This window comes from Apodemus sylvaticus, chromosome 2, assembly GCF_947179515.1.
Source record: "Apodemus sylvaticus chromosome 2, mApoSyl1.1, whole genome shotgun sequence".
NCBI lineage: Eukaryota > Metazoa > Chordata > Mammalia > Rodentia > Muridae > Apodemus > Apodemus sylvaticus.
This window is the reverse complement of record NC_067473.1, coordinates 147660000-147674504: the sequence shown is the minus strand read 5'-3', so window position 1 is coordinate 147674504 and position 14505 is coordinate 147660000. Positions and strand designations below refer to the sequence as shown.

Below are 14505 nucleotides of genomic sequence, written 5' to 3'. Positions count from 1 at the left end.
CTTGTGTGTAGTTTCCCTCCCTTTGTTGGTGTTTTCCATTCATTATCCTTTGAAAGTCTGGATTTGTGGAAAGATACTGTGTAAATTTGTTTTTGTCCTGAAAAACCTTGGTTTCTCCATTTATGGTAATTGAGAGATTTGCTGGATATAGCAGTTTGGGTTGGCATTTGTGTTCCCTTAGGGTCTGCATGACATCTGCCCAGGCTCTTCTGGCTTTCATAGTCTCTGGTGAGAAATCAGGTGTAATTCTGATAGGTCTGCCTTTATATGTTACTTGGCCTTTTTCCCTTACTACTTTTAATATTCTTTCTTTGTTTAGTACATTTGGTGTTTTAATTATCATGTGACGGGATGAATTTCTTTTCTGGTCAAATCTATTTGGAGTTCTGTAGGCTTCTTGTATGTTCATGGGCATCTCTTTTTTTAGGTTAGGGAAGTTTTCTTCTGTAATTTTGTTGAAGACATTTACTGGCTCTTTAAGTTGGAAATCTTCACTCTCTTCTATATCTATATTCCTTAGGTTTGGTCTTCTCATTTTGTCCTGGATTTTCTGGGTATTTTGGGTCAGGAGCTTTTTGCATTTTTCATTCTCTTTGACTATTGTATCAGTGCTTTCTATGGTATCTTCTGCATCTGAGATTCTCTCTTCTATCTCTTGTATTCTGTTGTTGATTCTTAGATCCATGACTCCTGACTTCTTTCCTAGGTTTTCTATGTCCCAAGTTGTCTCCCTTTGTGATTTCATTATTGTTTCTACCTCCTTCTTTAGATCCTTCTTTAGATGACTTTGTTTAATTCCTTCACCTGTTTTGTTGTGTTTTCCCTTAGTTCTTTAAGGGCCTCTCCTTGATTACTTGTGTTCTCCTGTATTTCTTTATGTCCTTCTATGTCCATGAAGCTCTCCATCAGCATCATGACCTGTGATTTTAAATCCAACTCTTGCTTTCCTGGTATGTTGGGGTATCCAGGACTTGCTGTTGTGGGAGAATTGGGTTTGGATGGTGCCATATTGCCTTGATTTCTGTTAGCAATGTTCCCACAGTTGCCTTTTGCCATCTGGTTATCTCTGGTGTTAGTTGGTCCTGCTGTCACTAGTTGGTGCTTGCCCCTCCTGTGTTCCTGCAGGCAACACTGGGTGACCTGCTTTCCCCTGGCACAAATTGCTGTGGTGCTGCTGAGTTCCTGGGTGCAGGTGGAGTCCTGGTGGGGTGTGTCCCAAGCGATCCTCTACTCTGGTGAACCCTGCCTACCAATCCGTTACACAGTCACAGAAGTAAAGATGGTGGCTGAGACCCACTCTCTTGTAGTTGTATTTGGGTATGTAGCTCTGTGGCCCCAATCAGTTCTGGATATAGGCTCTCTCCTCCTCGATAGCTGCTGGTTGTATAGCTGGCTTCCTGTGCCACTTGGAGATGGTGCACTGTGGCCGGGGGTGTTCCTGATCCGGAGGCGTAAACTGGAAGGCTCTTGCCAGAGGCCTCAGGACAGTATCCTCCAATCTGCAGGACGGGTCTCACCTGTGCAAGCTGCCTCCTCCTCACTGGCTGCTGGGTGTATCTACATTTTAATTTCTGATGATAGAAAAATTCATAGAAATATAAAAATTCATATACATAGAAAACTTAAGTCAAGGGCTGGAACAACGGTTCAGTGGTTGGAGCACCTACTGCTCTCCCAGACGACGAAGTTCAGTTCCCAGCACCCACCTGTATATCTCCAAAGGATCTGACACCTTCTGCCTCTTCAAACCCCTGCACACCTCTCCCCGACCCCCAACCCCGTCTTCTCTCTCTTACACACACACATACAGACACAGAGAAAATAAATTTTTAAAAAAAGAAAAATTATGTCAGGATAGAGAAGAGAAAGTATATGGTAGAAATGAAGGCTGTAGTTTCCATAGGGTCTTCAGTGTAGTGGTTGCTGTTGAGGCATAGGGAAGTGGCAGCAAGCATATGGTGGGAAAACTTTTTGTTTTGTTTTGTTTTGTTTTGTTTTGTTTTGTTTTGTTTTGTTTTGTTTTTAAGATGAAGTCTTATTCTAGTTCTGGCTAGCCTGGAATTCTCTGTATAGATCAGACTTCCCTTGAACTTGCAGTGACCCTCTTGTGTTTGCCTCCCAAGTGTTAGGATTACAGGTTGACATCAATTCAGATTACAAATATCCTACTCAACTAAAAGACCTACTGCTGTTGCTGCTGCTTCCAGATTCTCACACAGGGCTGATTTCCTGCTGACAAAAACTCAGCTACCACCAGTACTTGCCAGGTTTACTTCAAGGCCACTCTTAGGCCTTAAGGGAGCTATAACTGCCTGGCCAGAAGATTTATTCTTGTTTTAAGAAAACTACAGTATTCTTCACCCCACTCTCAATGAATAGGGCCTATGGTAGGCACTGGAAATAGTACAAAAACTTTAAAGAAAAAAATTCTACAACTCCAGTAGTAACTATACAAGCAAATAAGACTACATTGGCTTGAGAACTAGGGACATAGCCCAGTAGGCATTTGCCACTGAGCCGACAACTGAACCTGAAGTTCAGTCCCCAGGATGTACATGGAAGGAGAGAATTGACTCTCAAAAGCTGTCCTTTGATCTCCACACATATACTATGCTATCTTCACCCAAAAAAAAAAAAAAAGTTTAAAATTTTGAAGAATATGTTGGCTTTATAGGGTGCTACTATTTTTATAGATATTTCCTCTGGGATGAAATGGAAATTATGCGCCCATCTGCTTAAGAGAACTTATTTGACAGGACTAGAAAGATGGATCCGTGGTTAACCCATAGTGCTCCTGAAAGAATGGGAGTTCAGCACTCAGCAGTGGCTCACAACACCTGGAACTCCAGCAGCTGGGGATCCCACACCTGCCTTCCTTCATGGGTACCTGAATGCATGTGTGCAGATAGACACGCACGTATGCAAACACATAATTTTTTTATTTTAATAAGAAAAGTTATTTGAGATAGTCATGGTGGTCCACATCTGTAATTCCACCATTTCACATGCAGAGGCAAGGTGATTGCCTCAGATATAAAGCTAGTATAGTCTATAAAGTGAGTTCTAGCCCACTAAAGAATAAATAGTGAAGCTGTATCTTAAAAAGAGAAAAGAAGGAAAGAGATTGAAGGAAGGAAGGTCTGTTTGATAAGTAACATATTTAAAGAGAAAAATCCCTCTTCAACAGCAAATAGAAAAAGTAACATATTGAAGATATACAGAAGTAAACTGTTCAACCCCATGAGAGTGTTGGTCAAGGATCAGTTTAGAGACTTAATGCCTGCATGCTAAGAATATTATAGGAGGAAATGTGGCTCAGTAGGCTCAATAATTGTTTAGTTGTTCTGGCTTTGAATCCCAATGCAGGTGGAGTATAGTAGATGTTGATCAACTGTCAGAACAAATGCAAATCACCTATCCACTTCAGAGTAAAGTGCTCACACCGAAAGTCAGAGGTACACAGGAGAAAGCAATCTGGCCAGTTGTACTTACTCTGTTTCTACTATGAGAAAAATGTAGATAGATGGAAACATGATCCTGATAAGCTATGCCTTCTATACAAGTGCCAGTAGGCTTCTGGTTTTGTTGTTTTTTTATAGGCATGAAGTGTAAGAGAGTTATTGGCCAAATCAGCCTCAAAGAGCTGATACTAAATTGAAAGCAAAGCACCCTGACTCCTAAGACAGGAACTTGTGCTCTGTGATGTCCTGCCTCAATACAGGCAGAAAAACACAAGCCCATATGACCAATCAGAATAGCTTGAGTTTACTGCTTACTAACTATGGAACATATTACTTTGTGGTTCTTAAATTAAGACCAAGATTATGAGTCTCTGAGGATTATAATTGCAAATTTAGCCGGGCACGGTAGCCAGAATACCTGTATTTGTAAGCACTGAAGAGACTGAACAGAAGCTGAGCTACATACATAATGATTTCCAGGCTAGCCTGAAATTAAGTAAGGCCTGTCTTAAAAACAAACAAATAAAAATGCAGATTTGATTTTGGAGGCAATATACTAAAAATCAAATGTTCAACCTTAAACCATTGCCTCATGAATATATAAATTAAACCAATACTCCAATTCTGATTCAAAAGCAAAGCTGTCTATCTCTGACACAAAGTGTTGGCAGAACTGTGAAACTTGGTCTGCAGGTGTTCAGCATCAGCTCCAACAGGCAGTGGCACAATCTGTCCTATAAAAGTTTGCCCTGGAAAAGAGCTATTTTCAGAAGAGACATGCTCCTAACAAAGCTGTATATGTCACATGAATTTCAAAGACTTTCCCATTTCCATCTGTTTTGTCTTTTTCTTCAATCCCAAGGACATGATGTGTGTTGTTTAATGTGTAGAATATGAAATTTCCACAGAGTGCTAATACTCTATAAACCAGAACTTGGCATTAAAGATAATGGTATGAGGTCAGGTAAGGTGGTGGGGGAAAAAATCCCCTTGTTCTCCATAGGCATAGATATAATACTTGGTGTTTTCATCTTAGTTGACTTTTCTTGAATCATGAAACATTTCATTCTATAGAATAAGCATTCCAATAAGTCAAACACAGGAAGACTAGCCTATAAAGACAGAAAAGGGGCTAGCAAGGTGACTCAGAAGGTAAAGGTGTTTGCTGCTAAGCCTTCTAATTCGATTTCAAGCCCCAGAACCCACATGTAAAAGAAAAGAACCAACTCCCACAAGCTGTTCTCTGATCTCTACACATGTCCCATGGTACACACATATCCACATTCTCAGAGAAAAACAGACAGACAGACAGACAGATGACTAGACAGACAGAACTTGAATAAGTAATAAGGCAGGTGCTGGTGGCCTTTAATTACAGCACTCAGGAGACAGAAGCAGGTGGCCTCTGACTTTGAGGACAGCCTGGTCTACAGAGTGAGTTTCAGGACAGTCAGAGCTACACAGAGGGACCTTTTCTCAAAACAAATAAAAACAAAAAATAAAGTAAGTAGTAAATAAATGTAATTTTAAAATTAAACTTAGGCCGGGCAGTGGTGGCACATGCCTTTAATCCCAGCACTTGGGAGGCAAAGGCAGGCAGATTTCTGAGTTTGAGGACAGCCAGAGCTACCCAGAGAAACCCTGTCTCAAAACAAAACAAAACAAAAAAATTAAACTTAGACCATTTAACTATCTTTGCAGAGGTTCCCAGCATCCACATCAGGCAGCTTAACAGTCACTTGTAACTCTAGCTCCAGAGGATCTAACACTCTCTCCTCCTCCTCTGTACTCCACAGGCAACTGCACTCACACATATATACACATTTTCTTAAAAAGTAAAATAAATATATTTTAATCCTTACAGAAAAAGCTAAAGAAAGCAAAACAAAAAGATTAATTGGATAATTAATCAGAAAGGGTATGTATTGAAGTAGATTCTTACCTTGTAGCCCTCGCTGGCTGGTCTGGGACTGGCTACATAGACCTTGAACTTAAAACAGTCCTCCTGACTCAGCCTTCTGAGTACTGACATTGTAGATATGCATCGCCATAGCCATACCCAGCTTGAATAGGCCCTCGCAAAGTTATTTTCTTGCCAGGATCAAGAACATAGAACAGTAAAAAAAAATAGATGGTTACATTGAGTGCTTGGAGATTACTTTTTGTGTGTGTGTGTGTGTGTGTGTCTGTCTGTCTGTCTGTGTGTCTGTCTGTCTGTCTGTGTGTCTGTCTGTCTGTCTGAGTCTGTGTGTCTATGTCTATGTATGTGTGTGATGAATGTGCACATGTGTATATAGGTGTGGGCTCACGCAGAGACCAGATCAGGTGATTGGGTGTCCTTTCATTCTCTGCTTTATTCCCATAAGAAAAGGTTTTTTTCACTGAACCTAGAGCCATCCAACAACCCCACACACATCCCCTGCCCTCCCACCCACTCACCCACCCGCGCGCGCGGGCACGTACACACACACACACAATCTGCCTCTCTTTGCCCCTACCAGTGCTGGGGTTAAAGGTATTCATGCAACCATGCCTGGCTTTTAACATGGGTGCTTAAGTCTAAGGTCAGCTTTTCCTGCTTGTGTAATAAGAGCTCTTAGACCCACCTCCCCAGCCCCAGGTTACCTTTTTGTTAAAAGTACTGAAACACTGGAAACTTTATTAGATAATTATAACTGGCCTATTTGGGAATTTGGCTGTCATAATTGTGATGAAAGATAATAATCTGGGTTTGGTTTGGTGCTTGAACCTTTACCATAAAAATTGGAACATTTGCCAAGCATAATAGCTGTCTTAGTTATGTTTCCATTACTGTGAAGAGACACCATGACCAAGGCAACTCTTATAAAGGAAAACATTTAATTGGGGCTGGCTTACAGTTTCAAAGTTTCAGTCCGTTATGATCATGGTGAGAAGCATCAGTTCTATATCTTGATCAAGGCAACCAGGAGGAGGCAGTCTTCTGAGACAGCCAGAAGGAAGGTCACTTCTGCTCTGGGCAGAGTTTGAGCATGGGACCTCAGCCTACCCCACAGTGATGCACTTACCCCAACAAGGCCACACCTCCTAATAGTGCCACTTCCCATGAGCCAAGCATATTCAAACCATCACAGTAGCACAGTACATAGTAGGCAAAGGCATGTAGATCTCTGTGAGTTCCAGGCCAAACAGGTCTGCATAATAGGGTGAGAAATAGAAGGTATGACATTTTTAACCTTGTCCTGTTGGGATCTAGTCTAGGAGCTAAATCCAAAGCAATGATTGTCATTTTTATTTCATACTGTATGTGTTAGGAATAATATAACACTCACTTGGTGTGTGCTCTTGTTGGGCTCAAGCCCCAGGACCTCTCTTGGACCAAGTAGTACTCTTAGTACTTGCTATATGTACCCAGTCCCCAATTTAATACATTCAACATCTTTTCAGAATAGTCCTAGGAAAATAAACTGTGAATGAAAAGAATACATGGGCAGCCCAGAGTCACAGCTGGTGAATTTGGAAAGGCCATAGTGAACTCAAACCATTGTTCTCTGTGCCAGGTTCTGAATATTGCTGTGTACTATTGTGTCCTCCTGTCTCTGTCTTTTGCCCTTATGTGCTGTATATGTCTGTCTGTCTCTTGTCTGCCCTGCCTAGGATTTCCAAAGTCTTGCCTTGTAGCCCAGGCAGTCTTCCACTTAAAAAGCAATCTTTAATATATTTGCAAATGAAAACTATAAGCAGTTAAATGCTTTGTCAGGTACTGTGCTTTAAATGACTTCCCTCTGTCCCTCATGAATCTTTTCACATTTTCTTTTAGTTATTTTCTGGTCAGTTAACTCCTGCCAGTCGGTAATTTTAGTCTGCTTTCTTAATACAGAGAGCAGTGTGACCTGCAACTGCTGCAAAGGAGCCAATTTGCAGTGACAGCTCAGAGCAGCAGAAAAAGATACAGCAGGTGGTTATCTGCTGCCTCTTCCTGCTTGCTGACAGCTGGCTGGGGGAGATGCTTTCCTGATATTGTTTATAAATTGGTAATAATGTGTTTTGAGCTTATTGTGAGAATTGGAAGGTTAATTGGCCATGGGCTAAGCCACAAGGCCAACTTTCAAAGTGTGACGGTCATTGTAGAATTTTACCTATGTTCTAGATTCTATGTAGCTTGCTTAGAAGTGAGTATGATCTGGAATCTATTAATGATGAGCTCTTTAATAAGAACGACTCACAAGCTATTTCAGTAATGACCAGTGCCAAAAGCCTGCTCTGCCAGGAGCTGCTACAGCACTTTCACGCTCATGACTCACCTCATCCTTAAAACAACCTCCTGACTGACTGCATCAGGGTTTCTTCTCCTTACCTTTGAGCAGCTTATGGCCCAGTTGGTGCTTCAGGGCACCAGAATATGTCAGTCATATTGCTTTTTCATGTTTATGCCTTTCAAGAAATTCTGGGGCACTCCCACTTCTCAGGAAGTTGAGGCAGGAGGAGTATAAATTTGAGGCCAGCTTGGGGGTATCAAAATACTTTAGAGAAAAGGAGAAAGTCTTGGGCTGGTTATGTGGCTCAGTGGTTGAGTGATTGACACAGGGTTTCATCCTCTGCTCCCCCTTGGGCGGGGTATTTTTTAGTATCACCTTTGAAAACTTGGCTTTTCACATTTGGAACTGAGTTGCCTGGAATGAGTTAGGGATCCAGTTCTGTATGTTACCTATATCCAGCGGCCAAGAAACTGTTTTTTGATTGATAGATTTATTTCTCAGGGCCAGGTATTCATGCTTAGAGTACAGATTCCCCTTTAGAACTTGTTTCCTGCTCCATTTCTGAATTTCCCTCCTTTTAAAATTGGTACCTTTCCAAATTAGGAGGTATTACTGAATATTGCAGTGACTTTCACTTTCTAGTGTCAGCTGTCCTCTTACAGGCGTGTTGATGTCTATGTGGGAAATCTCGTGGGAAGAAACACTGGCCCTAGGTAGGATAGGAATTAAAGAGAGTCTGTTCTGTTTAGTTATTTTATAGAGAAACACTATTCTAACCAAATGTGATCATTTATAAACATTGGTATAATAAAAATTATTGATTTCTTTTTAAATGATTGAACCTTGATTCTTGTATCTGTTTTTATTTTATTGTGTATGAGTGTTTTACCTTTGTGTTTGTGTACCGTACACATGCATTTCCAGTGCCCTTGTAATGATAGATGGTTATATGATATTATGTAAATGCTAAGAACTGAACTGAGGTCCACAGCTAGTGCTCTTAACTGTTGAGCCATCTCTCCAGCCTTCTCCAACAGTGTTTTCACCAGTATGGTCAATTTCTTTTTTGTTGATACATGATGGGAGAGTTAGGACAACTTCCGGGACTAGAAGTCAGGTTCTCAGACTTGGCAACAGTGTGTGCCATTACCCCCTGAGCTATCTCCCTAGTCCCTGATATGGCTGGTTTGTTTTCACAGATTCATAAACTTGAACAATGGAAAGCTTGGTTGAAAATTCTTCATATCTCTGTTCCATATATTCTGTGGCAGATTTTGAGCTTAATTGGGCACAGATAAGCAGAGTGATATTATGCACTTTAGTTGTAAGATGCTAAATCTTGGACTGGAGAGATGGCTCAGTGGTTAAGAGCACTGACTGCTCTTCCAGAGATCCTGAGTTCTATTCCCAGCAACCACACGGTGACTCACAACCATCTGTAATGGGATCTGATGCCCTTTTCCTATGTGTCTAAAGACAGCTACAGTGTACTCCTTCCTATGCATAAAATGAATAAATAATTCTTTAAAAAAAACAAAAAAACAAAATCGATAAAAACCCCAGCATTCCTCCATAGTCTGCTTCAGCTCCTGCCTTGGCTTCCCTTGATGTGGGACTGTAACTCATTAGATAAACACTCAATAAAAAAAGTCTAAAATCTCATTCAGAAGGAAAATCTAGTGAGATTTGTGCGAGCGTGTGTGCGTGCGCGCACACACACACACACACACACACACAAATGAATATATAATAACAAGGGAGAGAGAGGGGGAGGGAGGGAGGGAGGGAGGGAGGGAGGGAGGGAGGGAGGGAGGGAGGGAGGGAGGGAGGGGAGCGAGCAAGCTGTGGACCTTGGTTCGGTTCCTATAGAGCAAAGTGTTTTCAGAACTCTTACTGTAGCTCTTGACTCCTTGTCCATCTGAGAGTCTGGCTGCCTCTCCCTTCTACAGTCTTTAGCCACTGTGCTCCTCAAAGGTGAATCAGTATTTGGGGGAAGTAATGTAAAAGGCACTGTACTAGACTCTTTCAAGGGTTTCTGTCTTTTGCTGTGCTGGGGATGGAAGGTAGGGCTCTTTACTGATCTGCTTTCCTAGGCCCAACATTTAGTTATATTAAAATAGAAAGAAAAGAATACTGTTGGTTTTTCTGTTCTCCCCTCCCCCCACCACGCCCCTAGTATCAGGCATGCACTTCATGTACTAGGCAAGTACTTCATTACTGAAGTATACCCCTAGCCAATATGCTTGAACTAGATATATTTATAAAACCTCAGAGGTCAGCATAAATCCTGCCCAGATGATAAAATGAGGCTCTGTATATTGAAGATGAGAGAGATACTTTAATAAAACAGGTTAACTATTGGCATCTCCTGGGTATGCAAAATAATGAACATGTAGAGGTTGGCCTCTCTGTAGTTCTCACTGGCACATTATCATAGAACAGAGTATGGAACAGAAATCACTACCCTTTCTGCTGCTACTCTGCAAAGTAGTTAATAAACTCCTCCTTGGATCCTGCTCTATGACCAAGCCACATACAGGGGCCCCTTCCAGTTTCAGCTACCTGCTTTGGCATTTAAGAGTTTAAGCTTTTACGTCTGAGCAGTTGTCCTTTCTTCCATTCCTTGTAGTGACACTCGTCCATACAAAGAACAGTGTGTGAGCTTTGTAGTTCCTTTCCTAAGGCAAGCTTTTTATTAGATTAAACACAGAGTTTTGGCCCAAAAAGATCTGACCTTAGCCTCTCATTTGTTTAATCACTTACCTCTCACTGTCCCTATCTATTCCGATATCTTTCTGGGAACACCACAGTTATTTTTAATTCAATAGCATTCAGCAGTGTATCCTATGCCTTTCTTCCACTTCAGCAAGCTGTCCCGAGAATAGAGAATAATCTCATTACTCTGGGTGTGACTTATGCAGACAAACACTGTGATAACAATTGGATGCTTATATCTCAGTATCAACATATCCATTCTTGCTAGCCTTTTCAGGGTACCATTCGTGAGTATGGCTCAGAATGGCTGACTGACTGAGCACCAGAATGGTTTTCATAGTCTTACATTGAAAAACTGGCATGCTGTCTTTCATATATTTGCCTCTGGGCAGAAGTATGCATAAGAATGAGAATTAATTCATGCTCACAAGCAACAAAGGGAGCTTTGTTATTTAAAGAAATACTGTATAAAGATTAGCTAAGAGGGCAGCAGCGCTTTTACATGATAATCCTATGTGCAGGTCACCCTTCTGTGCTGAAAATTCAGCATAGACATATTTTCAGCACATTTTAGCACATTGATTCTAGGCTGCTTCTAATAACTACCTCTTGCTTTTAAACTGTTAGATCGAACGTTTGGAAGTAAGCAGCCTTGCCCAGACGTCCAGTGCAGTGGCCTCCAGCACCGACGGCAGCATCCACACAGAGTCTGTGGATGGAATACCAGATCCTCAGCGCACAAAAGCTGCCATTGCACACCTGCAGCAGAAGATCCTAAAGCTCACAGAACAGATCAAGATTGCACAGACAGCCCGAGACGACAACGTTGCTGAGTACTTGAAGCTTGCCAACAGTGCAGACAAGCAGCAGGCTGCTCGCATCAAACAGGTGTTCGAGAAGAAAAACCAGAAATCTGCACAGACCATTCTCCAGCTGCAAAAGAAGCTAGAGCATTACCACCGAAAGCTCCGTGAGGTGGAACAGAATGGGATCCCCCGGCAGCCCAAGGATGTCTTCAGGGACATGCACCAGGGTCTGAAGGATGTGGGTGCAAAGGTGACTGGCTTCAGTGAAGGGGTAGTGGACAGTGTCAAAGGTGGATTTTCCAGCTTCTCCCAGGCTACCCATTCAGCTGCAGGGGCTGTCGTCTCCAAACCCAGAGAGATTGCCTCACTGATTCGGAACAAATTTGGTAGTGCAGACAATATCCCTAACCTGAAAGACTCGTTAGAGGAAGGACAAGTAGATGATGGGGGAAAGGCTTTAGGGGTGATTTCAAATTTTCAGTCAAGTCCAAAATATGGTAGTGAGGAAGATTGTTCTAGTGCCACTTCAGGCTCAGTAGGAGCCAACAGTACCACTGGGGGCATTGCTGTAGGAGCATCCAGCTCCAAAACAAACACTCTAGACATGCAGAGCTCAGGGTTTGATGCACTACTGCATGAGATCCAGGAGATCCGGGAAACCCAAGCCAGATTGGAGGAATCCTTCGAGACCCTCAAGGAGCATTATCAGAGGGACTACTCCTTAATAATGCAGACCTTACAGGAAGAGCGGTATAGGTAAGTCATGCAAAATTCAAAGCCTAAAGTATTTGTTCCCTTCTCTTTGAATATGAAAACATAAATTTAAAAGATGTCTGTGTCTAAAATATTCAAATCTGTCTGTAACAGACACAGGAGTTCTTTGTTAATCAGCACAGCAGTTAAACAACTCTCAAGATCACACACATATGCAACATTTCTTAACTTCTCAATCTTTTATCCTAGTTTATGACTTTAACATGAAGCTCAGGCTTTCTGAGGTATTTCTTCAGTTCACTGAGATCATGAAGCATAGTCAATTGAAGCCTTCACTGTACTGGATTGGATTAAGAACATCTTAATCCTGAGAACTTTGTAAAACTTGGTAAAAATACAACCCAGTGAAAATGTAATGAATCTTGTATGTATTTGGTCTTAAGCACACTTATCTGAGCAATTAATTTAGAAAAATTAGATTAGAAATAAATCCAGACAAGTGTCTGTGAGTTTTATTTTATTTTATTTTTTATTTTTTTGCATTTCATCATTTATTTAGATGTTGAAGCTCTAAGTTTTTACAAGCTGGTGAACACTGACAAACTATTTCTTCCATAGAACTATAACCACACATTTCCAGACAGTATAGATATATATGTTTGAACTAACATTAGTTCACATCACCATTTTATTGATTACATAATAAAATGAATGATCAAGTATTCAATTATTAAGTTACATAGCTCAAAAGGCATATAAATGTTTCTGCTCAGTTCACTTTTTGTTTTTTTGCAAGAGATTGGGAAGAGAAGGGGGAAACCATAATCCAAAATAGGTATGGAAAACAAAAATTTCAAAATTTTTTATTAAGAATTGGTTAGCTACAACAATGTATTTCTGTGTTTTAAAAATATTTACAAAATTAAAGACTGGCCCATTTGGATGAGAATAGACAGACCTAGCATTAAGTCATTCTCCTGCAGTTAGGGAAGTGTTCAAAGAGCTCAGAGCCTTTCAGTCAGAATCTATACCAAATTTCAGAGTGGGTCTGTAGGAATGGAGCCCAGGGCCTTACCCATGACCTTCCTTCCTTCCTATGCCAAGTCTGGTATTTCACATTGCACCATATATTCCAGTTGGACCACTCTTAGCCAGTCTCCCAAACCTTGTCCTGTCTTTCTTGTATAGAAATAATATCCTCCCCTCTGAGCAATCACTCAGATCCAAATTTGTGGGCCAAACACTGGCAACCTCACCATGAAGATCAATAAACAGTCTTCTGAGAGCTGCATCTCTGCACATAAAGCCTTACAAGACTTGAGTTTTGGTCTTGTCCCAGTTCCTAAGTAGAAAGAATCTCGAGTACTTCACTAAGACATCAGGGTTTGAACAGAGGAAGTCTCCTTTACCTCTTGAAAAGTGAAAGTGATGTTTTAAAACTTTTATGAAGTGACCTCAGTGTCTGAAGTAAATTGTTCATGTTATCATTTAGCTCTAAAGATAACAACAAGCTTGCTTCAGATGGTTAAAAAAAAAAAAAATACTAAGCAGCAATCCAATCTGCCTCCTTTTTGCTAATTTTCTTTAATTCTTACTGACACTTTGAGAGGCAGGGTTTATGGCTCAATTGGTAGTTTCCCTAAGATGACTGCTGGATACATGACTGTTGTCATAGTATGCATCTGTAATTCCAGCACTTGTCAGGTGGGAAGCAAGATCGAAGCACTTGCTGCTCTCAACTGCCTGTATCTTCAGCCCTAGGAGTTAGCCATCTTTTGGTTCCCATTGACTGCCATGAACAAGCATGTGGCAGACACATACATAACACAAAACTACAAATAAAATGTGTGTGTTTTTCTTTTGTTGTTGTTGTTGGGTTTTTGTTTTTTGTTTTGTTTTTGTTTTTTAAGACAGGGTTTCTCTGGGTAGCACTTACTGTCCTGGAACTCAATCTGTAGACCAGGCTGGCCTTGAACTAAGAGATCTGCCTCCTAAGTGCTGGAACTAAATTACAACACTAATACCCAGCCTCCTATTAAAAAAAAAAAAAAACAAGTTCATCCATAGGAAATTTGGGGACAACCTGGACCATATGAGACCTGATCTAAAAAAATAAAAATCTTAAAAAGAGGGTAAGTAGTGGCAAACTGCTTACCTGACCACCAAAAAGAGGGTAGGAGTACTCCTGGCAAGGTGGCCCAGCAGGTGAAACCACTAGCTGCCAAAGACCTAAGTGCAACTCCTGTGAGTTGTCATCAGCACCTTTGCATATATGCACACACACACACACACACACACACACACAAAATACAATGTAGTGGGTTTGGGGGTGTTGGGGGTTTTTTGGAAGGTTTTTTGTTTGTTTTTCATTTTTTGTTTTTGTTTTTGTTTGAAAGCATGTTCCTTTATTGAAAAAGGCAGTAAAGACATTTTATGATAAAATTAAAGATTCACATGGAAAATATTTCTGATAAAATAGAAAAGATATATAGAAAGACACATTAAATTTGACAATTTTCATGGAAAATTACAGAGTAAAGTGGGACATAAAAAACATTGCTAAATTAATTG

At 40.9% G+C, this 14505-nt stretch overlaps 1 protein-coding gene across 4 annotated transcripts in view; it reads left to right on the top strand.

Annotated features, from left to right (window-relative positions):
* Tmcc1 (transmembrane and coiled-coil domain family 1) overlaps positions 1-14505 on the top strand; it is a 143103-nt gene that overhangs the window by 107527 nt on the left and 21071 nt on the right. For all 4 annotated transcript variants that reach the window (XM_052174624.1, XM_052174625.1, XM_052174627.1 and 1 more), the window contains exon 2: positions 11042-11976. In XM_052174624.1, coding sequence (XP_052030584.1) covers positions 11042-11976 — 935 coding nt within the window. The remainder of the gene's footprint in view (positions 1-11041; positions 11977-14505) is intronic.